The following is a 19904-nucleotide window of genomic DNA, read 5'->3' as shown; positions in this document are numbered from 1 at the left end:
GTCACACACACTACGTGTGGCGAATTTGTCCTCTGCATTGGACCCATCCCCTTGTTCACCCCCTGGGAGGTGAGGGGAGCAGTGGGCAGCAGCGGTGTCGCGCCTGGGAATCATTTTGGTGATTTAACCCCCAATTCCAACCCTTGATGCTGAGTGCCAAGCAGGGAGGTAATTTGGTCCCATTTTTATAGTCTTTGGTATGACTCGGCCGGGGTTTGAACTCACAACCTACCGATCTCAGGGCGGACACTCTAACCACTAGGCCACTGAGTAGGTAATTGCACTTCTGGTTCAAGTGGGTCTATGAGGTTGCGCCGCTGTAGTGGCTGCTGTTGGCAGGAGTTCTGTGCTCTTGTGTCATCCTTTTGTGTTCCTGCTGTTTCCCTCTTGTCTGCATGCGGGTTTTTTTGCCTTTTGGTTGGGGACCCTTTGGGACTGCTTGACAAGGGGTGCACTTTCGTGACTTCTGCGGTGCTTTTTTGTGAACTTTTGGATCTGCCTCCCGGGAGCCTTTTGGCCATGGAGACCAGCTGCTGGGTCTCTGCCACACCAGAATCCGTTTGGAGAAACTCGAGGAGATGCGGATGAAGATGCGGATGAAGAGACACAGGGCTGCGGAGCTGGCACCGAGGGCCGGGACGGACAAGCTTCACAGTGTCTCCTTGGACGCATCCTCGCTCATCCATTAGGGTCGGTATGGCGCAGTGGGTAGAGCAGCCGTGCCAGAAACCTGAGGGTTGCAGGTTCACTCCCCGCCTCTTGACATCCAAATTGCTGCCGTTGTGTCCTTGGGCAGGACACTTCACCCTTGCCCCCGGTGCCGCTCACACTGGTGAATGAATGATGAATGAATGATAGGTGGTGGTCGGAGGGGCCGTAGGCGCAAACTGCCAGCCTCGCTTCCGTCAGTCTACCCCAGGGCAGCTGTGGCTACAAATGTAGCTTACCACCACCAGGTGTGAATGAATGATGGGTTCCCACTTCTCTGTGAGCACTTTGAGTATCTCATAATAGAAAAGTGCAATATAAAATCTAATCTTTGGGACAGAGGACCCTAGTGTAATTGTAAAGTTTTATTATTATTATTCCGCCGCCTCTTTGAGCTGTAATTTGACCCCTTTAACATGCTTCAAAACTCACCATATTTGACACACACATCAGGCAGGACTGGCGAAAATTGCCATCTCATAAAAAAACCAAACCCCAAAACTCAAAATTGCGCTTGAGCACCCCCAAGGAAAAAACACAGACAAAACTGCTTGTAACTTCCGGTAGGAATGTTGTAGAGACATAAAACAAAAACCTCTATGTAGGTCTGACTTAGACCTAGATTTCATACATTGACATGAAGTTGGCAATTCCCCCTTCAAAACAAAAGTTTTGTAAAAACAGTCACTTTTGCCTCTTTGTGCTGTAATTTGACCCCCTTAACATGCTTCAAAACTCACCAAACTGGACACACACATCAAGACTGGCAGAAATCGTGATCTAATAAAAAACCCAACCCCAAAACTCTAGCGCCCCCTAGGAAGAAAACACAGACACAACTGCTCCGAGGAAGAAAAGTCAGACAAAACTGCCTGTAACTTCCAGTATGAATGTCTTAGAGACATGAAACAAAAACCTCTATGTAGGTCTCACTTAGACCTACATTTCATATATTGACAACCCCCAGTAAAAATCAACAGGAAGTTTGCAATAACCCCTTCAAAACAAAAGTTTTGTAAAAATCGGTCACCTTTTTTCAAACATTATCTCCTCTGAGTGCGTTTGTCCTGTCGGCTTCAAACTAGCACAGGAGAGAGATTGAACCCTTCTGATTAAAAGTTGACCAAAGAGTTTTAATTACTGCTACGGTTTGGATTTTATGTGCCGTCAAAGTCGGTCCCGTCCATCGCTGCTTGCAGCTTTAATTATTATTATTATTATTATAATTATCCATGCGAACTGGACACTGGCCGAGAGTTGGTGGTCGGCCGAGGGTCTTTTGGTTGCTTTGTTGGGTCTGCTCCTGTCTCTGGCCATGCTCCCACCACCCCAGCAGACGATGGCGTGGAACACCGCAGAGGCCACCACAGTGTATATGTTTTTTTTGTTTGTTGTTGTTTTTAGAAGTGGCTTGTTGCATCAGCTCTGCTCTTTTAATGTCTTTGATGTCCTTTTTCCTTGCCTATTCGACTGAATATATATTTTTCTCACCCCAACCCCCAGCGTTTACCAGTTTCTCACCTTTTTTGTAAGGGGTCGCCATAAGTTCTGTCTGTCTCCCTGTAATGTTTGTCTGATCTTGAATGGGATTGTGCTGAAAATCTTAATTTCCCCTCTGGGATTAATAAAGTATTTCGGATTTGTTATACTCACCCAACTCCTGTTCTCTTGCGGGGTCACTGTATGTCTGCTTCAGATGTCGATCTATGTCTTCCTGCAAATACTTCCTGAACTTGAAGGGGTTAGCGATGAAAACTAGCACTCTACCCGACGGACAATTCTGATCTTTTTGCAAGAATCCATTTCACCCAAAATAAAAAGATTATATTTATTTTATAGAGCTGAAACACAAGCTTTCTACAACATCTGTACTGCTTCAAAGCAACAGGAAATGCCACCTCTCCCTTTAAAAAAAACAAAAAAAAAGCATACAGTATCAAGGCACCTCCAGTTTGCACAACTAATGAGAATTCTCCAATTAACATTTTGACTTCATGTTAGAGTAGAAAACATGTTTGCATAAAATTCCCTGGGGGTCAAACGTACAATTACAGCATACGACCAAAATCATACGTATTTCTAAGGAGTGTGGGCTGGCTTAGTTAGAAAAAAAAAAAAAAAAAAGTAAAAGGGAATAAACTTAGTATGACTTCATTATGAAGGGCCAGCAGCCATTGTCATTTTTGCAGTCTATGCAAAACAAACCTGAGGGAGAAAAATGGCAACAAGGCACAAGTCAAGCACGTTCACAGGCATATTGTAAATATACAATAAGTAAATATATCAAGGCTTTACAGTTCCATAAGTTTATATACACTTGTGAAGAACATAATGTCATGGCTGTCTTGAGTTTCCAATCATTTCTACAACTCTTATTTTTTTGTGATAAAGTGATTAGAGCACATACTTGTTGGTCACAAAAAACATTCATGAAGTTTGCTTCTTTTATGAATTTATTATGGGTCTACTGAAAATGTGATTTAGTCAAAAGCATACATACAGCAATGTTAATATTTGCTTACATGTCCCTTGGCAAGTTTCACTGCAATAAGGCGCTTTTGGTAGCCATCCACAAGCTTCTGCTTGAATTTTTGACCACTCTTGACAAAATTGGTGCAGTTCAGCTAAATTTGTTTGACTTGTTTCTTCAGCATTGTCCACTTGTTAAGTCAGGACATTGGGAAGGCCATTCTAAAACCTTCATTCTAGCCTGATTTAACCATTCCTTTACCACTTTTGACGTGTGTTTGGGGTCACTGTCCTGTTGGAACACCCAACTGCGCCCAAGACCCAACCTCCGGGCTGATGATTTTAGCTTGTCCTGAAGAATTTGGAGGTAATCCTCCTTTTTCATTGTCCCATTTACTCTCTGTAAAGCACCAGTTCCATTGGCAGCAAAACAGGCATAATACTACCACCACCATGCTTGACGGTAGACATGGTGTTCCTGGGATTAAAGGCCTCACTTTTTCTCCTCCAAACATATTGCTGGGTATTGTGGCCAAACAGCTCCATTTTTGTTTCATCTGACATCACATGGACAAAGATGAGACCTTCTGGAGGAAAGTTCTGTGGTCAGATGAAACAAAAATTGAGCTGTTGGGCCACAATACCCAGCAATATGTTTGGAGGAGAACAGGGGCCTTTAATCCCAGGAACACCATCCTACCGTCAATCATGGTGGTGGTAGTATTATGCTCTGGGCCTGTTTTGCTGCCAATGGAACTGCTGCTTTACAGAGAGTAAATGGGACAATGAAAAATGAGGATTACCTCCAAATTCTTCAGGACAACCTACAATCATCAGCCCGGAGGTTGGGTCTTGAGCGCAGTTGGGTATTCCAACAGGACAATGACCCCAAACACATGTCAAAACTGGTAAAGGAATGGCTAAATCAGGCTAGAATTAAAGTTTTTTTTCCCCAAAGTCCTGACTTAAACGTGTGGGAGGTACCCAAAACAAAGCGCAAGCTCAGAGGGGACAGAGCCTTCTCTGTTGCGGGTCCCAAACTCTGGAACGATCTCCCTCTCCATGTGAGACAGGCCCCTTCTTTGGCTATTTTTAAGACCCTTCTTAAAACCCATTTTTATTCACTGGCTTTTAACCCAGCATGAGATAATTGATACTTCAAACTTGCATAAATAAATACTAAGGAATATAACATAACTTGGCTTTGAGAGCTTCAAAATGTAATGAATAAAATGCTAAAGTTGTTTATAAACAAGCAATTATTTTAATAATTAAATATGGTAATTTTAAATGAATTAATATGATAATTTAAAATTAATTATTTCAAATATGTTTATTTTAACGTATAATTCTATGGCTGGATGTAATAAGGAGTAAGAAAATATACAAATAAAAATACAATTAATTTTGATGTTTTTAGCAAAATATAGTAAAAATGTATTTCGTTTTTTTTTTTTTTTTAATTAATAAATATATTTATTTTTAGGTAAGATAAACATAATAATACAATGTATCTCTAGTCTGGATGATTTAGTTCTTGTCACCCTGTTGTCCTCCCGTCGTGAAAAAAGGCTGTCCTCACTCAGGTCCGCATGGAGCTGGAGGGGGCGTGGCCTCCAGCTCCGGCTGAAAATCGGGAGGTTTTCGGGAGAATATTTGTCCCGGGAGGTTTTCGGGAGAGGCGCTGAATTTCGGGAGTCTCCCGGAAAATCCGGGAGGGTTGGCAAGTATGGGGTAATTTATATTTGCTTTTTAAATGTGTATTTTTATTTCTAAATGTTTTTTTTTAGTCTGTCCTTTGCCTCTATTTCTTTGTGGTGTACAGCCCTTTGTTTTTCAACTGTGCTTGTCTTTAAAGGGCTTTATAAATAAAGTTGGTATGGTATGGTATGGACAATGCTGAAGAAACAAGTCCATGTCAGAAAACCAACAAATTTAGCTGAACTGCACCAATTTTGTCAAGAGGAGTGGTCAAAAACTCAACCAAAAGCTTGCCAGAAGGCAGTGAAACATGCCAAGGGACATGTAAGCAAATATTAACATTGCTGTATGTATACTTTTGACCCAATTTTCAGTAGACCCATAATAAATTCATATAAGAACCAAACTTCATGAATGTTTTTTGTGACCAACAAGTATGTGCTCCAATCACTCTAACACAAAAAAAAAAAAGAGTTGTAGAAATTATTGGAAATTTAAGACAGCCATGACATTATGTTCTTTACAAGTGTACGTAAACTTTTGACCATAGTTCCATATAAGTATAACTTCAGACAAAATGTGTGCATTGCAGAGAAACAAACAGTGTGAATACAAGAGGCACAGTGGCTAAATAAAGTCAAGGGATCGCTTGTGATTGTCAAAAAAACTGCTGAAAAAAATCTTAAATAATAACAGCAGCAGTGCTAATTTATTCTAACAGTGATCCCTTTTTTTTTTAAACAATTCATAAGACAATCAGAGTTCACTTATCTTAAAAAAAAGTGGAATGCGTCCCTCGAACGAGGAGGATTGAGAACTTCAGGCACTTTCAGGAGAAAACCTACAGCAGAGATAAACATTAGTGCAAAGTCATTGTCAAGGCAGAGGAATGATTCAGTATACAGGTGGGAAAAAGAGCACAGTGTGCTGCTCAGAAGTGCAAGCGGAGGGCGGGTACCAGAGTCCATCTTTGGAGTCACAAATAATATCAGTCGAGCTTTCCAGCTATGACGTCGATCTTTGCTACGCTATGCTGAGGAAATGGAAGTTGTTTCCTGTGGAAGTGGTATGTTTCGCAAATTCTACTGGTCGGAGCCAATTAGAGGCACCAGCTGCTGGGTCTCCACCGGCTGGGCCTTCCCCGCGTCTTGCTCGTACAGACTCCCCAGCAGCTGGGCCGTTTTGAAGACCGAGGCGTGGCCCGCCGGCTGGAGGGACTGGACCTTCTGCAGGTTCTGCAGGGTGCGCAGCATCTCGGCGGACACGATGGGCAGGTGCTGCTCCTGAATGAGGCTGGAGTTGGACGGCCGGAGGACGGCGTCCCGAGGGGGCCGGCCGCGGTGGGGCGGAGGCGGGGCCGGGGCCGGGACGAGCGAGGGTTTTTTCTGCGGGGCGGGGTCTTCCTCGTCCACCGATTGGTTGCCGGAAGATACGGTGCTGTCGTCGGAGTCCTCGCTCACCCCCTCGTTAGCGCTGCCGTCGTCGGGCTCTTCGTCCTCTTGGCCGCCATCGCCGTCTGTTATGTAAATCATGTCTTCGGGGAGGGAGGTGAACTGGTAGACGAGGCGCTGGCCTTCAACCTTATTAAGGATGCCTCTTTGGTAGTAATACCTGCACGACAACACAAGATCAAGATCGACTTGGTGACAATACATTTGTGTTGTCATCATGGATTAATAATAATAGATTTTATTTGTAAAAAGCATTTTATTTTTATTTTTTATTTGTTTTTAAAACAACCTCAAAGTGCTACAGTGTATTAAAAAAATAAAAAATTAAAAGATAATAAAAAAATAAAAACTAGAACAGCCAAATAGCTAAAACTAATATGCATATATCTAAAAAAAAAGGCTTTTTTTTTTTTTTTTTTTTTTTTAAACAAGGATTTTTAAGCCTTTTTTTTAAAAGCATCCACAGTCTGTGGTGCCCTCAGGTGGTCAGGGAAAGCGTTCCACAGACTGGGAGCGGCGGAGCAGAAAGCCCGGTCTCCCATTGTTCGTAGCTTTGTCCCCGGAGGTTAGCCTGTCCGGAGCGGAGGTGTTGTATGGAGGATTTGGGGGTGAGTAGTTCTTTGAGGTATAAGGCGCACTTAATATCCTTTAATTTTCTCAAAACTCGACAGTGCGGCCTTATAACCCGTTGTGCCTAATGTACGGAATAATTCTGGTTGTGCTTACCGACTTTGAAGCTATTTTATTTGGTACGTGGTGTAATGATAAGTGTGACTAGTAGATGGCAGTCACACATAAGAGATAAGTGTAGACTGCAATATGACTCAAGTAAACAACACCAACATTTTATATGTTCCATTGTCTATCTGTGTTGGCCCTACGATGAGGTGGCGACTTGTCCAGGGTGTACCCTGCCTTCCGCCCGATTGTAGCTGAGATAGGCTCCAGCGCCCCCCGCTACCCCGAAGGGAATAAGCGGTAGAAAATGGATGGATGGATGAAAATATTTATTATTAATCTAGTTAGAATGTATTAATTTGACAGCTGTGTAATTGTATGTAAATGCATTTTTCATCAGTTTTTATGAGTCCCTTCTTTTACAGTATATTTGATTGGTATTTATTTTTGTACAGTATTTTCCGGACTATAAGGCGCACCTAATATCCTTTAATTTTCTCAAAACTCGACAGTGCGCCTTATAACCCGTTGTGCCTAATGTACGGAATAATTCTGGTTGTGCTTACCGACTTTGAAGCTATTTTCTTTGGTACATGGTGTAATGATAAGAGTGGCCAGTAGATGGCAGTCACACATAAGAGATACATGTAGACTGCAATATGACTCAAGTAAACAACACCATAATTTTATATGTTCCATTAAAAATAAATATAACAAATTTGTTAATAATTTAGTTAGAATGTATTTATTTGACAGCTGCGTAATTGTATGTAAAAGCATTTTTTATAACTTTTTATGAGTCCCTTGTTTTGCAGTATATTTGATTGGTATTTATTTTTGTACGGTATTTTCCGGACTATAAGGCGCACCTAATATCCTTTAATTTTCTCAAAACTCGACAGTGCACCTTATAACCCGTTGTGCCTAATGTACGGAATAATTCTGGTTGTGCTTACCGACTTTGAAGCTATTTTCTTTGGTACATGGTGTAATGATAAGAGTGACCAGTAGATGGCAGCCACACATAAGATATAAGTGTAGACTGCAATATGAATCAAGTAAACAACACCATAATTTTATATGTTCCATTAAAAATAAATATTACAAATTTGTTATTAATTTAGTTAGAATGTATTTATTTGACAGCTGCGTAATTGTATGTAAAAGCATTTTTCATAATTTTTTATGAGTCCCTTCTTTTGCAGTATGTTTGATTGGTATTTATTTTTGTACGGTATTTTCCGGAGTATAAGGCGCACCTAATATCCTTTAATTTTCTCAAAACTCGACAGTGCGCCTTATAACCCGTTGTGCCTAATGTACGGAATAATTCTGGTTGTGCTTACCGACTTTGAAGCTATTTTCTTTGGTACATGGTGTAATGATAAGAGTGACCAGTAGATGGCAGTCACACATAAGAGATAAGTGTAGACTGCAATATGACTCAAGTAAACAACACCATAATTTTATATGTTCCATTAAAAATAAATATTACAAATTTGTTATTAATTTAGTTAGAATGTATTTATTTGACAGCTGCGTAATTGTATGTATAAGCATTTTTCATAATGTTTTATGAGTCCCTTGTTTTGCAGTATATTTGATTGGTATTTATTTTTGTACGGTATTTTCCGGACTATAAGGCGCACCTAATATCCTTTCATTTTCTCAAAACTCGACAGTGCGCCTTATAACCCGGTGCGCCTAATGTACGGAATACTTTTGGTTGTGCTTACCGGCCTCAAAGCTATTTTCTTTGGTACATGGTGTAATGATAAGTGTGACCAGTAGATGGCAGTCACACATAAGAGATACGTGTAGACTGCAATATGACTCAAGTAAACAACACCAACATTTTATATGTTCAATTGAAAATATTTATTATTAATGTATTATTAATCTAGTTAGAATGTATTCATTTGACAGCTGTGTAATTGTATGTAGATGCATTTTTCATCAGTTTTTATGAGTCCTTTCTTTTGCAGTATATTTGATTGGTATTTATTTTTTAATCGTATTTTCCGGACAATAAGGCGCACTTAAAATCCCTTCATTTTCTCAAAACACGACAGTACGCCTTATAACCCGGTGCGCCTAATGTACGGAATATTTATGGTTGTGCTTACCGACCTCAAAGCTATTTTATTTGGTACGTGGTGTAATGATAAGTGTGACCAGTAGATGGCAGTCAAACATAAGAGATACGTGTAGACTGCAATATGACTCAAGTAAACGACACCAACATTTTATATGTTCCATTGAAAATATTTATTATTAATTTATTAATAATCTATTTAGAATGTATTGCGTAATAGTATGAAAATGCATTGTTCATCAGTTTTTATGAGTCCCTTGTTTTACAGTATATTTGATTGGTATTTACTTTTGTATCGTATTTTCCGGACTATAAGGCGCACCCAAAATCCTTAAATTTTCTCAAAACTCGACAGTGCGCCTTATGACCCGGTGCGCCTAATGTACGGAATAATTTTGGTTGTGCTTACCGACCTCAAAGCTATTTTATTTGGTACATAGTGTAATGATAAGTGTGACCAGTAGATGGCAGTCACACATAATATATACGTGTAGACTGCAATATGACTCAAGTAAACAACACCATAATTGTACCGTATTTTCCGCACCATAAGGCGCCCTGGGTTATAAGCCGCGCCTTCAATGAACGGCATATTTCAAAACTTTGTCCACCTATAAGCCGCCCCGTGTTGTAAGCCGCATCTAACTGCGCTAAAGGAATGTCAAAAAAACAGTCAGATAGGTCAGTCAAACTTTAATAATATATTAAAAACCAGCGTTCTAACAACTCTGTTCACTCCCAAAATGTACGCAAATGTGCAATCACAAACATAGTAAAATTCAAAATAGTGCAGAGCAATAGCAACATAATGTTGCTCGAACGTTAATGTCACAACACACAAAATAAACATAACGCTCACTTTCTGAAGTTATTCTTCATTCATAAATCCCTCGAATTCTTCTCTTTCGGTGTCCGAATTGAAAAGTTGGGCGAATGTGGGATCCAAAATGGCCGGCTCCGTCTCGCTGTCTCCCTGTCTTAGTGAAGGTGTGTTCGCCTTCGGTCATCCATTGTTCCCACGCAGTTAGCAGTCTAGCTTCGAATGCCCTGTTGACACCAATATCTAGCGGCTGGAGGTCTTTTGTCAATCCACCCGGAATGACGGCGAGTATTGAATTAAGCGCGTAAGCGTGTCTCTTAATGTGATGTTATGAGCTAGCAAATATAACAACTACACTACCCAGCATGCAACGATAGTGACGAGCATGCGCGGTAGCTCTGAGAAGCGTTGTTGTATGTGCTGGCAGTTAGAATGTGGTTATGAGCACGCTGTGAGTAAACGTTGAGAACTCAGTTAACACGCCTCGTCTGCATTATTTATAATTAGACAGACAACACACTTAATAGGAGCCATTTTGGGGTCTTTACATAAACACACAAATGGAAATGAAACGTCACATATCCCAGCATGCACCGCGCGCTTCTTCTCCGGGGAAAAAAGATGGCGGCTGTTTACCGTAGTTGCGAGACCTAAACTTTATGAAAATTAATATTAATATTAACCCATATATAAGGCGCACCGGATTATAAGGCGCACTGTCAGCTTTTGAGAAAATTTGTGGTTTTTAGGTGCGCCTTATAGTGCGGAAAATACGGTATATGTTCCATTGAAAATATTTATTATTAATTTATGATTGATCCATTTAGAATGTATTAATTTGACAGCTGCGTAATTGTATGTAAATGTATTTTTCATCAGTTTTTATGAGTCCCTTCTTTTGCAGTATATTTGATTGGTATTTATTTTTGTACGGTATTTTCCGGACTATAAGGCGCACCTGATATCCTTTAATTTTCTCAAAACTCAACAGTGCGCCTTATAACCCGGTGCGCCTAATGTACGGAATATTTATGGTTGTGCTTACCGACCTCAAAGCTATTTTATTTGGTACGTGGTGTAATGATAAGTGTGACTAGTAGATGGCAGTCACACATAAGAGATACGTGTAGACTGCAATATGACTCAAGTAAACAACACCAACATTTTATATGTTCCATTGAAAATATTTATCATTAATTTATGATTAATCCATTTAGAATGTATTAATTTGACAGCTGCGTAATTGTATGTAGATGCATTTTTCATCAGTTTTTATGAGTCCCTTCTTTTGCAGTATATTTGATTGGTATTTATTTTTGTACGGTATTTTCTGGACTATAAGGCGCACCTAGTATCCTTTAATTTTCTCAAAACTCGACAGTGCGCCTGATAACCCGGTGCACCTAATGTACGGAATAATTCTGGTTGTGCTTACCGACCTCGAAGCTATTTTATTTGGTACATGATGTAATGATAAGTGTGACCGGTAGATGGCAGTCACACATAAGAGATACGTGTAGACTGAACTATGACTCAAGTAAACAACACCAACATTTGATATGTTCCATTGAAAATATTTATTATTGATCTAGTTAGAATGTATTTATTTAACAGCTGCGTAATTGTATGTAGATGCATTTTTCATCAGTTTTTATGAGTCCCTTCTTTTGCAGTACCGTATTTTTCGAAGTATAAGTCGCACCGGAGTATAAGTCGCACCTGCCGAAAATGCATAATAAAGAAGGAAAAAAACATATATAAATCGCACTGGAGCCGGCCAAACTATGAAAAAAACTGCGACTTATAGTCCGAAAAATACGGTTTATTTGATTGGTATTTATTTTTGTATCGTATTTTCCGGACTATAAGGCGCACCTAATATCCTTTAATTTTCTCAAAACTCGACAGTGCGCCTTATAACCAGTTGTGCCTAATATACGGAATTATTCTGGTTGTGCTTACCAACCTTGAAGCTATTTTATTTGGTACATGGTGTAATGATAAGTGTGACCGGTAGATGGCAGTCACACATAAGAGATAATGACTTTTAATGTCTTTTGTGTTCTTAAATGTTTCCCTCGTAGTTTTTTATCCTTTTTTTGTGGACTTTCCGTGTCTGCACTGCAACAACATCATTTCCCCGTTGTGGGATAAACAAAGTCTATCCTATCCTAATTTACACAGTGACTAAAGGAATGCATACTGTAAGGAAGTAGTACTGCACCTGAGCGCTCTTCCCATGGTCTCATAATTCATATCTGGCTTGTTCTTGTGTTTGCCCCAGAGTCTCGCCACGGCCTTGGAGTTGACCAGCTTGAAGATCCCGGCGTTGGGGTTGGTCCATTTAATGTAACGAGGGCAAACTTGTCTGTCTTGCAGTAACTCCATCAGAAACTGCCACAGGTACAATGTGTGCCCGCCTGATTGATGAAAGACAATGGAAAAACACAACAAAATGAGTCATGGTGGGTTTGGTCCAATATATTGTGAAAATAGAATTCTAAAAACACAGTGGACTGTTGACCACAATCCAATCACTTGTCCCAACAGAAGAAAAGGAAATTAAATTGATGCGGTCCGGAGTCAGCTATGACCGGGCTCTGTTTTAATATGTTAAACTGCATTAAGTGCAGTTAATAATCATATAAAAAATATATACATTCAGACTTTACTTCAACCAACAACAAAGCAGCATCTCCGAAAATGTGTCCCGTGAAACTTAAAGTTCCTTGGGTGAATAATGTAAACTCACTACACCGGTATGTTTAAGCGCTTTCATGGCGAGTTTACTGACAGATATAAGTAAGAACTTTACACTACTTTATATTAGAAATGGCAACAGTGGAGGATGAATGTCCCATAACAAGAAGATAGAGAAAAAGAAGAAGCTTATCGACTACAAAGGCGGACGCGCGCACATTTTCAGGACTTATGCAGATCCCAAATACAGATCAGCAGGTACCAGAAGGTAAGAAAGGTTGCTTTTGCATAATATTCTGAAACGCCAAATAATATGTCTTACCTTATACACACACCATAATAATACTCGTATGTTGAAGCACAGTACAAACCATCAAGCGGTGCGGCTTTATAGCTTACAAAAGTCGTACTAAAATATTTTGATAGATTTTTGAGCGCCGTGTGTACTGTTCTATATTTTCAATGGAACATATAAAATGTTGGTGTTTACTTCAGTTATACCGCAGTCTACACGTATCTCTTATGTGTGACTGCCATCATATTGCAGTCCACACGTATCTCTTATGTGTGACTGCCATCATATTGCAGTCTACACGTATCTCTTATGTGTGACTGCCATCATATGGCAGTCTACACATGTCTCTTATGTGTGACTGCCATCATATTGCAGTCTACACATATCTCTTGTGTGACTGCCATCATATTGCAGTCTACACGTATCTCTTATGTGTGACTGCCATCATATTGCAGTCTACACATGTCTCTTATGTGTGACTGCCATCATATTGCAGTCTACACGTATCTCTTATGTGTGACTGCCATTATATTGCAGTCTACACGTATCTCTTGTGTGACTGCCATCATATTGCAGTCTACACGTATCTCTTATGTGTGACTGCCATCATATTGCAGTCTACACATATCTTTTATGTCTGACTGCCATCATATTGCAGTCTACACATATCTCTTAATGTGTGACTGCCATCTTATTGCAGTCTCCACATATCTCTTATGTCTGATTGCCATCATATTGTAGTCTACACATATCTCTTATGTGTGACTTCCATCATATTGCAGTCTACACATATCTTTTATGTGTGACTGCCATCAAAAATACAGACTACGCGTATCTCTTATGTCTGACTGCCATCATATTGCAGTCTACACGTCTCTCCTATGTCTGACTGCCACCATATTGCAGTCTACACGTATCTATTATGTGTGACTGCCATCATATTGCAGTCTACACGTATCTCTTGTGTCTGATTGCCAGCATATTGCAGTCTACACGTATCTCTTATGTGTGACTGCCATCTTATTGCAGTCTACGCATATCTCTTATGTGTGACTGCCATCAAAAATACAGTCTACACGTATCTCTTATGTCTGACTGCCATCATATTGCAGTCTACATGTATCTCTTATGTCTGACTGCCACCATATTGCAGTCTACACGTATCGATTATGTGTGACTGCCATCAGAATGCAGTCTACACGTATCTCTTATGTGTGACTGCCATCAGAATGCAGTCTACACGTATCTCTTATGTGTGACCAGTAGATGGCAGTCACACATATAATTTCACCATGTACCAAATAAAATAGCTTCGAGGTCGGTAAGCACAACCAAAATTATTCCGTACATTAGGCGCACCGGGCTTATAAGGCGCAATGTCGAGTTTTGAGAAAATTAAAGGATTTTAAGTGTGCCTTATAGTCTGAAAAATACGATACATTAAGTGCAGTTAATAATCATATAAAAAATACAAAATTTATCAAATGTAGATTCAACAACACACAAGCAAAACACACGTAAGCATGAATTTTGAGCTATACTTTTCAAAAAAATATGTCGTTTTTCAAATAAAATCTTCAAGCCAGGCATTGAAATGTTACCTTTATTGTATCTATTTCTCCTCACTACTATCTCTGGGGTCGGAGAATCGGTCCTTCTATGTCGTTTTCTACCTGAAAGGGGAACAAAAATACCGCCATTGACATTTTATACAGTCATGAAAGTCATTATTATTCGAAAAGAGCTGAGCGAGTGACTGACTTCTCTTTTTGCACTGCAGCTGTGTCGCAGGGTTCTCAGTGTGCAATGAGTGCCAGTCGGGATCTTCGACAGCTCCCACCACACCCCCTGCTGACACGGTCACCTGAGTGACAGGAGCAGTGATGACATCACCCATTGATGGCAGAAAGGTCTGGGCTGTGGGGAGGTTGATACACAAATTTAATGGAAAAAGCCCAGCATGGCGGCTGGAAGTAATAATTCACAGTCAAACGTGTCCTACATTGGAAGGCAGAGTGGGTAGATGAAGGCAACATGGCTATTTCATGAGCATGTGAGCTAGGGGTTGAGCAGATAATCTTACCAAATAGGCATTGTTGCGTCGGACCAGTCTTCCTCTCAGGGAATAAAAGACACTGGTCAATCCCAAATTCTTTCGGATGACATATATGTTGAGTAAGAAGGACCACCAAGAAAGAATAGCAATATTACCAAGTTTTACAAAAGCTTTAGGAGACCAGCCTTACAATGCGTTAATAGCAGCATCAAGAACGCAACAGTATACATTATAATTTGTGCTTTTAGGCTCTCATACAGGTGGATGTACAGCTGTAAGTAAATACAAGGTTCGTACACCTTTTCCATGGCCAAATTCAAGCACTTTTTAAGGACTTTCAAGATCAATTTTCCAGTTTTTCCCCTTCGAAAGGCGAAAACCAGTGTGAATCAATCCATAGCCTTGTTGTTTGAGGTCACCAAATGCTGATATGCTAAAACCTAAGCATAACATTGAACCAGCAGTTAAAGGCCTACTGAAACCCACTACTACCAACCACGCAGTCTGATAGTTTATATATCAATGATGAAATCTTAACATTGCAACACATGCCAATACGGCCGGGTTAGCTTACTAAAGTGCAATTTTAAATTTCGCGCGAAATATCCTGCTGAAAACGTCTCGGTATGATGACGCCTGCACGTGACGTCACGGATTGTAGAGGACAATTTGGGACAGCATGGTGACCAGCTATTAAGTCGTCTGTTTTCATCGCAAAATTCCACACTATTCTGGACATCTGTGTTGGTGAATCTTTTGCAATTTGTTCAATGAACAATGAAGACAGCAAAGAAAGATGTATGGGGGAAGGGGTGTATTGCGGCAGGTGTTGTGCCGGATAACGCACACCCGCCGTAGAATGCACCCACTGACTGTTGTGCCGGATAACACAGCCGGTGTTTCATTGTTTACATTCCCGAAAGATGACAGTCAAGCTTTACCATTGGCCTGTGGAGAACTGGGACATCAGAGACTCTTACCAGGAGGACTTTGAGTTGGATACGCAGACGCGGTACCGTGAGTACGCATGCAGCTGCGGCTTCCAAACATTTGATCGCTTGCCCGTACGTGGGGAAATTAATGGGGAAATCGTCGCTTTCTCGGTCCGAATCGCTCTCGCTGCTGGTGGCCATGATTGTAAACAATGTGCAGATGTGAGGAGCTCCACAACCTGTGACGTCACGCTACTCGGCTTTTTTATCAGCGACCAAAAGTTGCGAACTTATCGTCGATGTTCTCTACTAAATCCTTTCAGCAAAAATATGGCAATATCGCGAAATGATCAAGTATGACACATAGAATGGACCTGCTATCCCCGTTTGAATAAGAAAATCGCATTTCAGTAGGCCTTTATCATTAACTGAATGGGGCATAGAAAATGAAGCAGTGTCTCTGTAGACTATTCAATGTCATTGGTGTTTGCAAACTTTGTTTACTTGTTTGTTTGTAATCATCATCAATCATGTGTACATCATTCCTTATAAGAAATAACATTAATTATTATTGTTTACTTGTTTGTTTGTATCATAATTCATGTAGACATCATTCCTTACAAGAAATAACATTATTGTTTACTTGTTTGTTTGTATCATAATTCATGCATACATCATGTTCATTAAAACGACAACCTCCCGGCATGATGGACCGATGCACCACTGTCCTCTTGGGGGCGACACTGAGCCGTATATACGGCTCCGGCATGACAACAACCTAATGTAAGGGCTCGTGCAAAGCCAACAGATCAAGCGTGGAGCTTTCATTTTTAAGGAAACATATTTTATTTGTTTCCATTTTACAATTAGCCTATTGAGTCAGACTGCCGAGAAATATGATGAACATTTCCAAGAATTTCACCCAAAATTCGAGCAATTTTCAAACCTTGAAAACACAACATTACAATCCAAGTATTTTTTAAGGTTTTTACGCACCCGTGCGAACCCTGTAAATAACACAAAAGTGAGAATCATCCGAGAGCTATATCTTTTCAAAATGCCAATATGCATGTGATTAACTCTTGATAATAATCTCAAGAACCTTTAAAGACCCCGTGAAATGGCACTCATGCTTCCTTGAAATTTATGAGTCTGGGAGAGTAGGGGTGGTCAGTGAGTTCACCTATAATTCCGTCCGACTTTAAATTGTGTTTATATCAGAGATACCGTTCTCAAAAAGCAATTTGCTCCCGCTCTGTAGGGGTGGGGGGGGGACAACAGAAGCATTAATGGAATAGGGGGTAGAGAATAATAGCTTTTTAGTCTATGGGAAATGATGATTTACATTGAGGCTGGAAGTACCCTATCTGAGTCACTGTTCAATTTATTCCACCTCAGAAGTGCAAAACTTTCTCTTCTATGTTCACAAAAAAGGCTTTTCAATTTATTAGATTAACTTTTTTACCAAAGTATTGCTTCGTTTAGTACAGTGTTTCTTAATTATAGGGCAGGGGCCCATTTTTGGGCCGTGAGAGTCCCCTAGAGGAGTTAGTAAATTGAGGCAGTAAAACTACTGAAACTGCTCACTGAGGCCATACTTGCCAACCCTCCCGGATTTTCCGGGAGACTACCGAAATTCAGCGCCTCTCCCGAAAACCTCCCGGGACAAATTTCCTCCCGAAAATCTCCCGAAATTCAGGCGGACTCAGGTCCATGTGGACCTGAGTCCGCTTTCCCACAATATAAACAGCGTACCTGCCCAATGACGTTATAACTGTAGAATGACCGAAGGCGAGTTCTTGGTTTCTTGAATAGAACAAGGATGGACAATTCAACCCTTAATTCAACAATGAGTAGATGAGTGTTATGTGTGTGTATATGTGTAAATAAATGAACACTGAAATTCAAGTATTTCTCTTATTTATATATACATATATATATATATATATATATACATATATATATATATATATATATATATATATATATATATATATATAATAAAATAATATATTAATAATAATAATAATAAATATTTATAGCTAGAATTCACTGAAAGTCAAGTATTTCTTATATATATATATATATATATATATAATGTATATAATATATATATATATATACATATATATATATATATATATATATAATACTTGACTTAGTATTTCTTATATATATATATATATATATAAAATACTTGACTTGGTGAATTCTAGCTGTAAATATACTCCTCCCCTCTTAACCACGCCCCCAATCACGCCCTGCCCCGCCCCACCCCCCACCTCCCGAAATCGGAGGTCTCAAGGTTGGCAAGTATGACTTAGGCTCCCTTTACACATTAGTTTGGATGTATGTCCCTTCAAAGTAAAAGCTTAATCATAAAGCACACTATATAACCAAAAGTATGCAATTTATTGAATCATCTATTGCTTAAGATCACTCCTTCACAATTATTTAATAAAAGAAAGTAAGGGAAGACTCCAATAAAAACCACAAAGCCATAATAAAGATGTTTTATTTAAATAATTACATCGCTCCTCATATATATATATATATATATATATACACATACATACACATATGTGTATATATATATATATATATATATATATATATACATATACCGTGGGGACGGCGTGGCGAAGTTGGGAGAGTGGCCGTGCCAGCAACCTGAGGGTTACTGGTTCAATCCCCACCTTCTACCATCCTAGTCACGTCCGTTGTGTCCTTGAGCAAGACACTTCACCCTTGCTCCTGATGGGCCTGGTTAGCGCCGTGCATGGCAGCTCCCGCCATCAGTGTGTGAATGTGTGTGTGTGTGTGTGTGAATGGGTGAATGTGGAAAATAGTGTCAAAGCGCTTTGAGTTTCTTAAAAAGGTAGAAAAGCGCTATACAAGTACGACCCATCCATCCATCCATCTTCTTCCGCTTATCCGAGGTCGGGTCGCGGGGGCAGCAGCCTAAGCAGGGAAGCCCAGACTTCCCTCTCCCCAGCCACTTCGTCCAGCTCCTCCCGGTGGATCCCGAGGCGTTCCCAGGCCAGCCGGGAGACATAGTCTTCCCAACGTGTCCTGGGTCTTCCCCGTGGCCTCCTACCGGTCGGACGTGCCCGAAACACCTCCCGAGGGAGGCGTTCGGGTGGCATCCTGACCAGATGCCCGAACCACCTCATCTGGCTCCTCTCGATATGGAGGAGCAGCGGCTTTACTTTGAGCTCCCCCCGGATGGCAGAGCTTCTCACCCTATCTCTAAGGGAGAGCCCCGCCACCCGGCGGAGGAAACTCATTTCGGCCGCTTGTACCCGTGATCTTGTCCTTTCGGTCATGACCCAAAGCTCATGACCATAGGTGAGGATGGGAACGTAGATCGACCGGTAAATCGAGAGCTTTGCCTTATGGCTCAGCTCCTTCTTCACCACAACGGATCGATACAGCGTCCGCATTACTGAAGATGCCGCACCGATCCGCCTGTCGATCTCACGATCCACTCTTCCCTCACTCGTGAACAAGACTCCGAGGTACTTGAACTCCTCCACTTGGGGCAAGATCTCCTCCCCAACCCGGAGATGGCACTCCACCCTTTTCCGGGCGAGAACCATGGACTCGGATTTGGAGGTGCTGATTCTCATCCCAGTCGCTTCACACTCGGCTGCGAACCGATCCAGTGAGAGCTGAAGATCTTGGCCAGATGAAGCCATCAGGACCACATCATCTGCAAAAAGCAGAGACCTAATCCTGCAGCCACCAAACCAGATACCCTCAACGCCCTGACTGCGCCTAGAAATTCTGTCCATAAAGGTTATGAACAGAATCGGTGACAAAGGGCAGCCCTGGCGGAGTCCAACCCTCACTGGAAACGTGTCCGACTTACTGCCGGCAATGCGGACCAAGCTCTGACACCGATTATACAGGGAGCGAACCGCCACAATAAGACAGTCCGTTACCCCATACTCTCTGAGCACTCCCCACAGGACTTCCCGGGGTACACGGTCGAATGCC

General features: G+C 40.8%; 1 protein-coding gene across 4 annotated transcripts in view; it reads right to left on the bottom strand.

The window, feature by feature from the left end:
• Positions 1-4459: 4459 nt before the first annotated feature.
• Positions 4460-19904, bottom strand: part of LOC133580860 (ETS-related transcription factor Elf-1-like) — a 57696-nt gene continuing 42251 nt past the window's right edge. For all 4 annotated transcript variants that reach the window (XM_061935103.2, XM_061935095.2, XM_061935112.2 and 1 more), the window contains 4 exons: positions 14679-14834; positions 14519-14590; positions 12147-12342; positions 4460-6489 (listed from right to left, as the gene is read on the bottom strand). In XM_061935103.2, coding sequence (XP_061791087.1) covers positions 5961-6489; positions 12147-12342; positions 14519-14590; positions 14679-14834 — 953 coding nt within the window. In that variant the 3' untranslated portion in view covers positions 4460-5960. The remainder of the gene's footprint in view (positions 6490-12146; positions 12343-14518; positions 14591-14678; positions 14835-19904) is intronic.

Source organism: Nerophis lumbriciformis, linkage group LG03 (assembly GCF_033978685.3).
Source record: "Nerophis lumbriciformis linkage group LG03, RoL_Nlum_v2.1, whole genome shotgun sequence".
Taxonomy (NCBI): domain Eukaryota; kingdom Metazoa; phylum Chordata; class Actinopteri; order Syngnathiformes; family Syngnathidae; genus Nerophis; species Nerophis lumbriciformis.
This window is presented reverse-complemented; position numbering and strand designations above follow the sequence as displayed.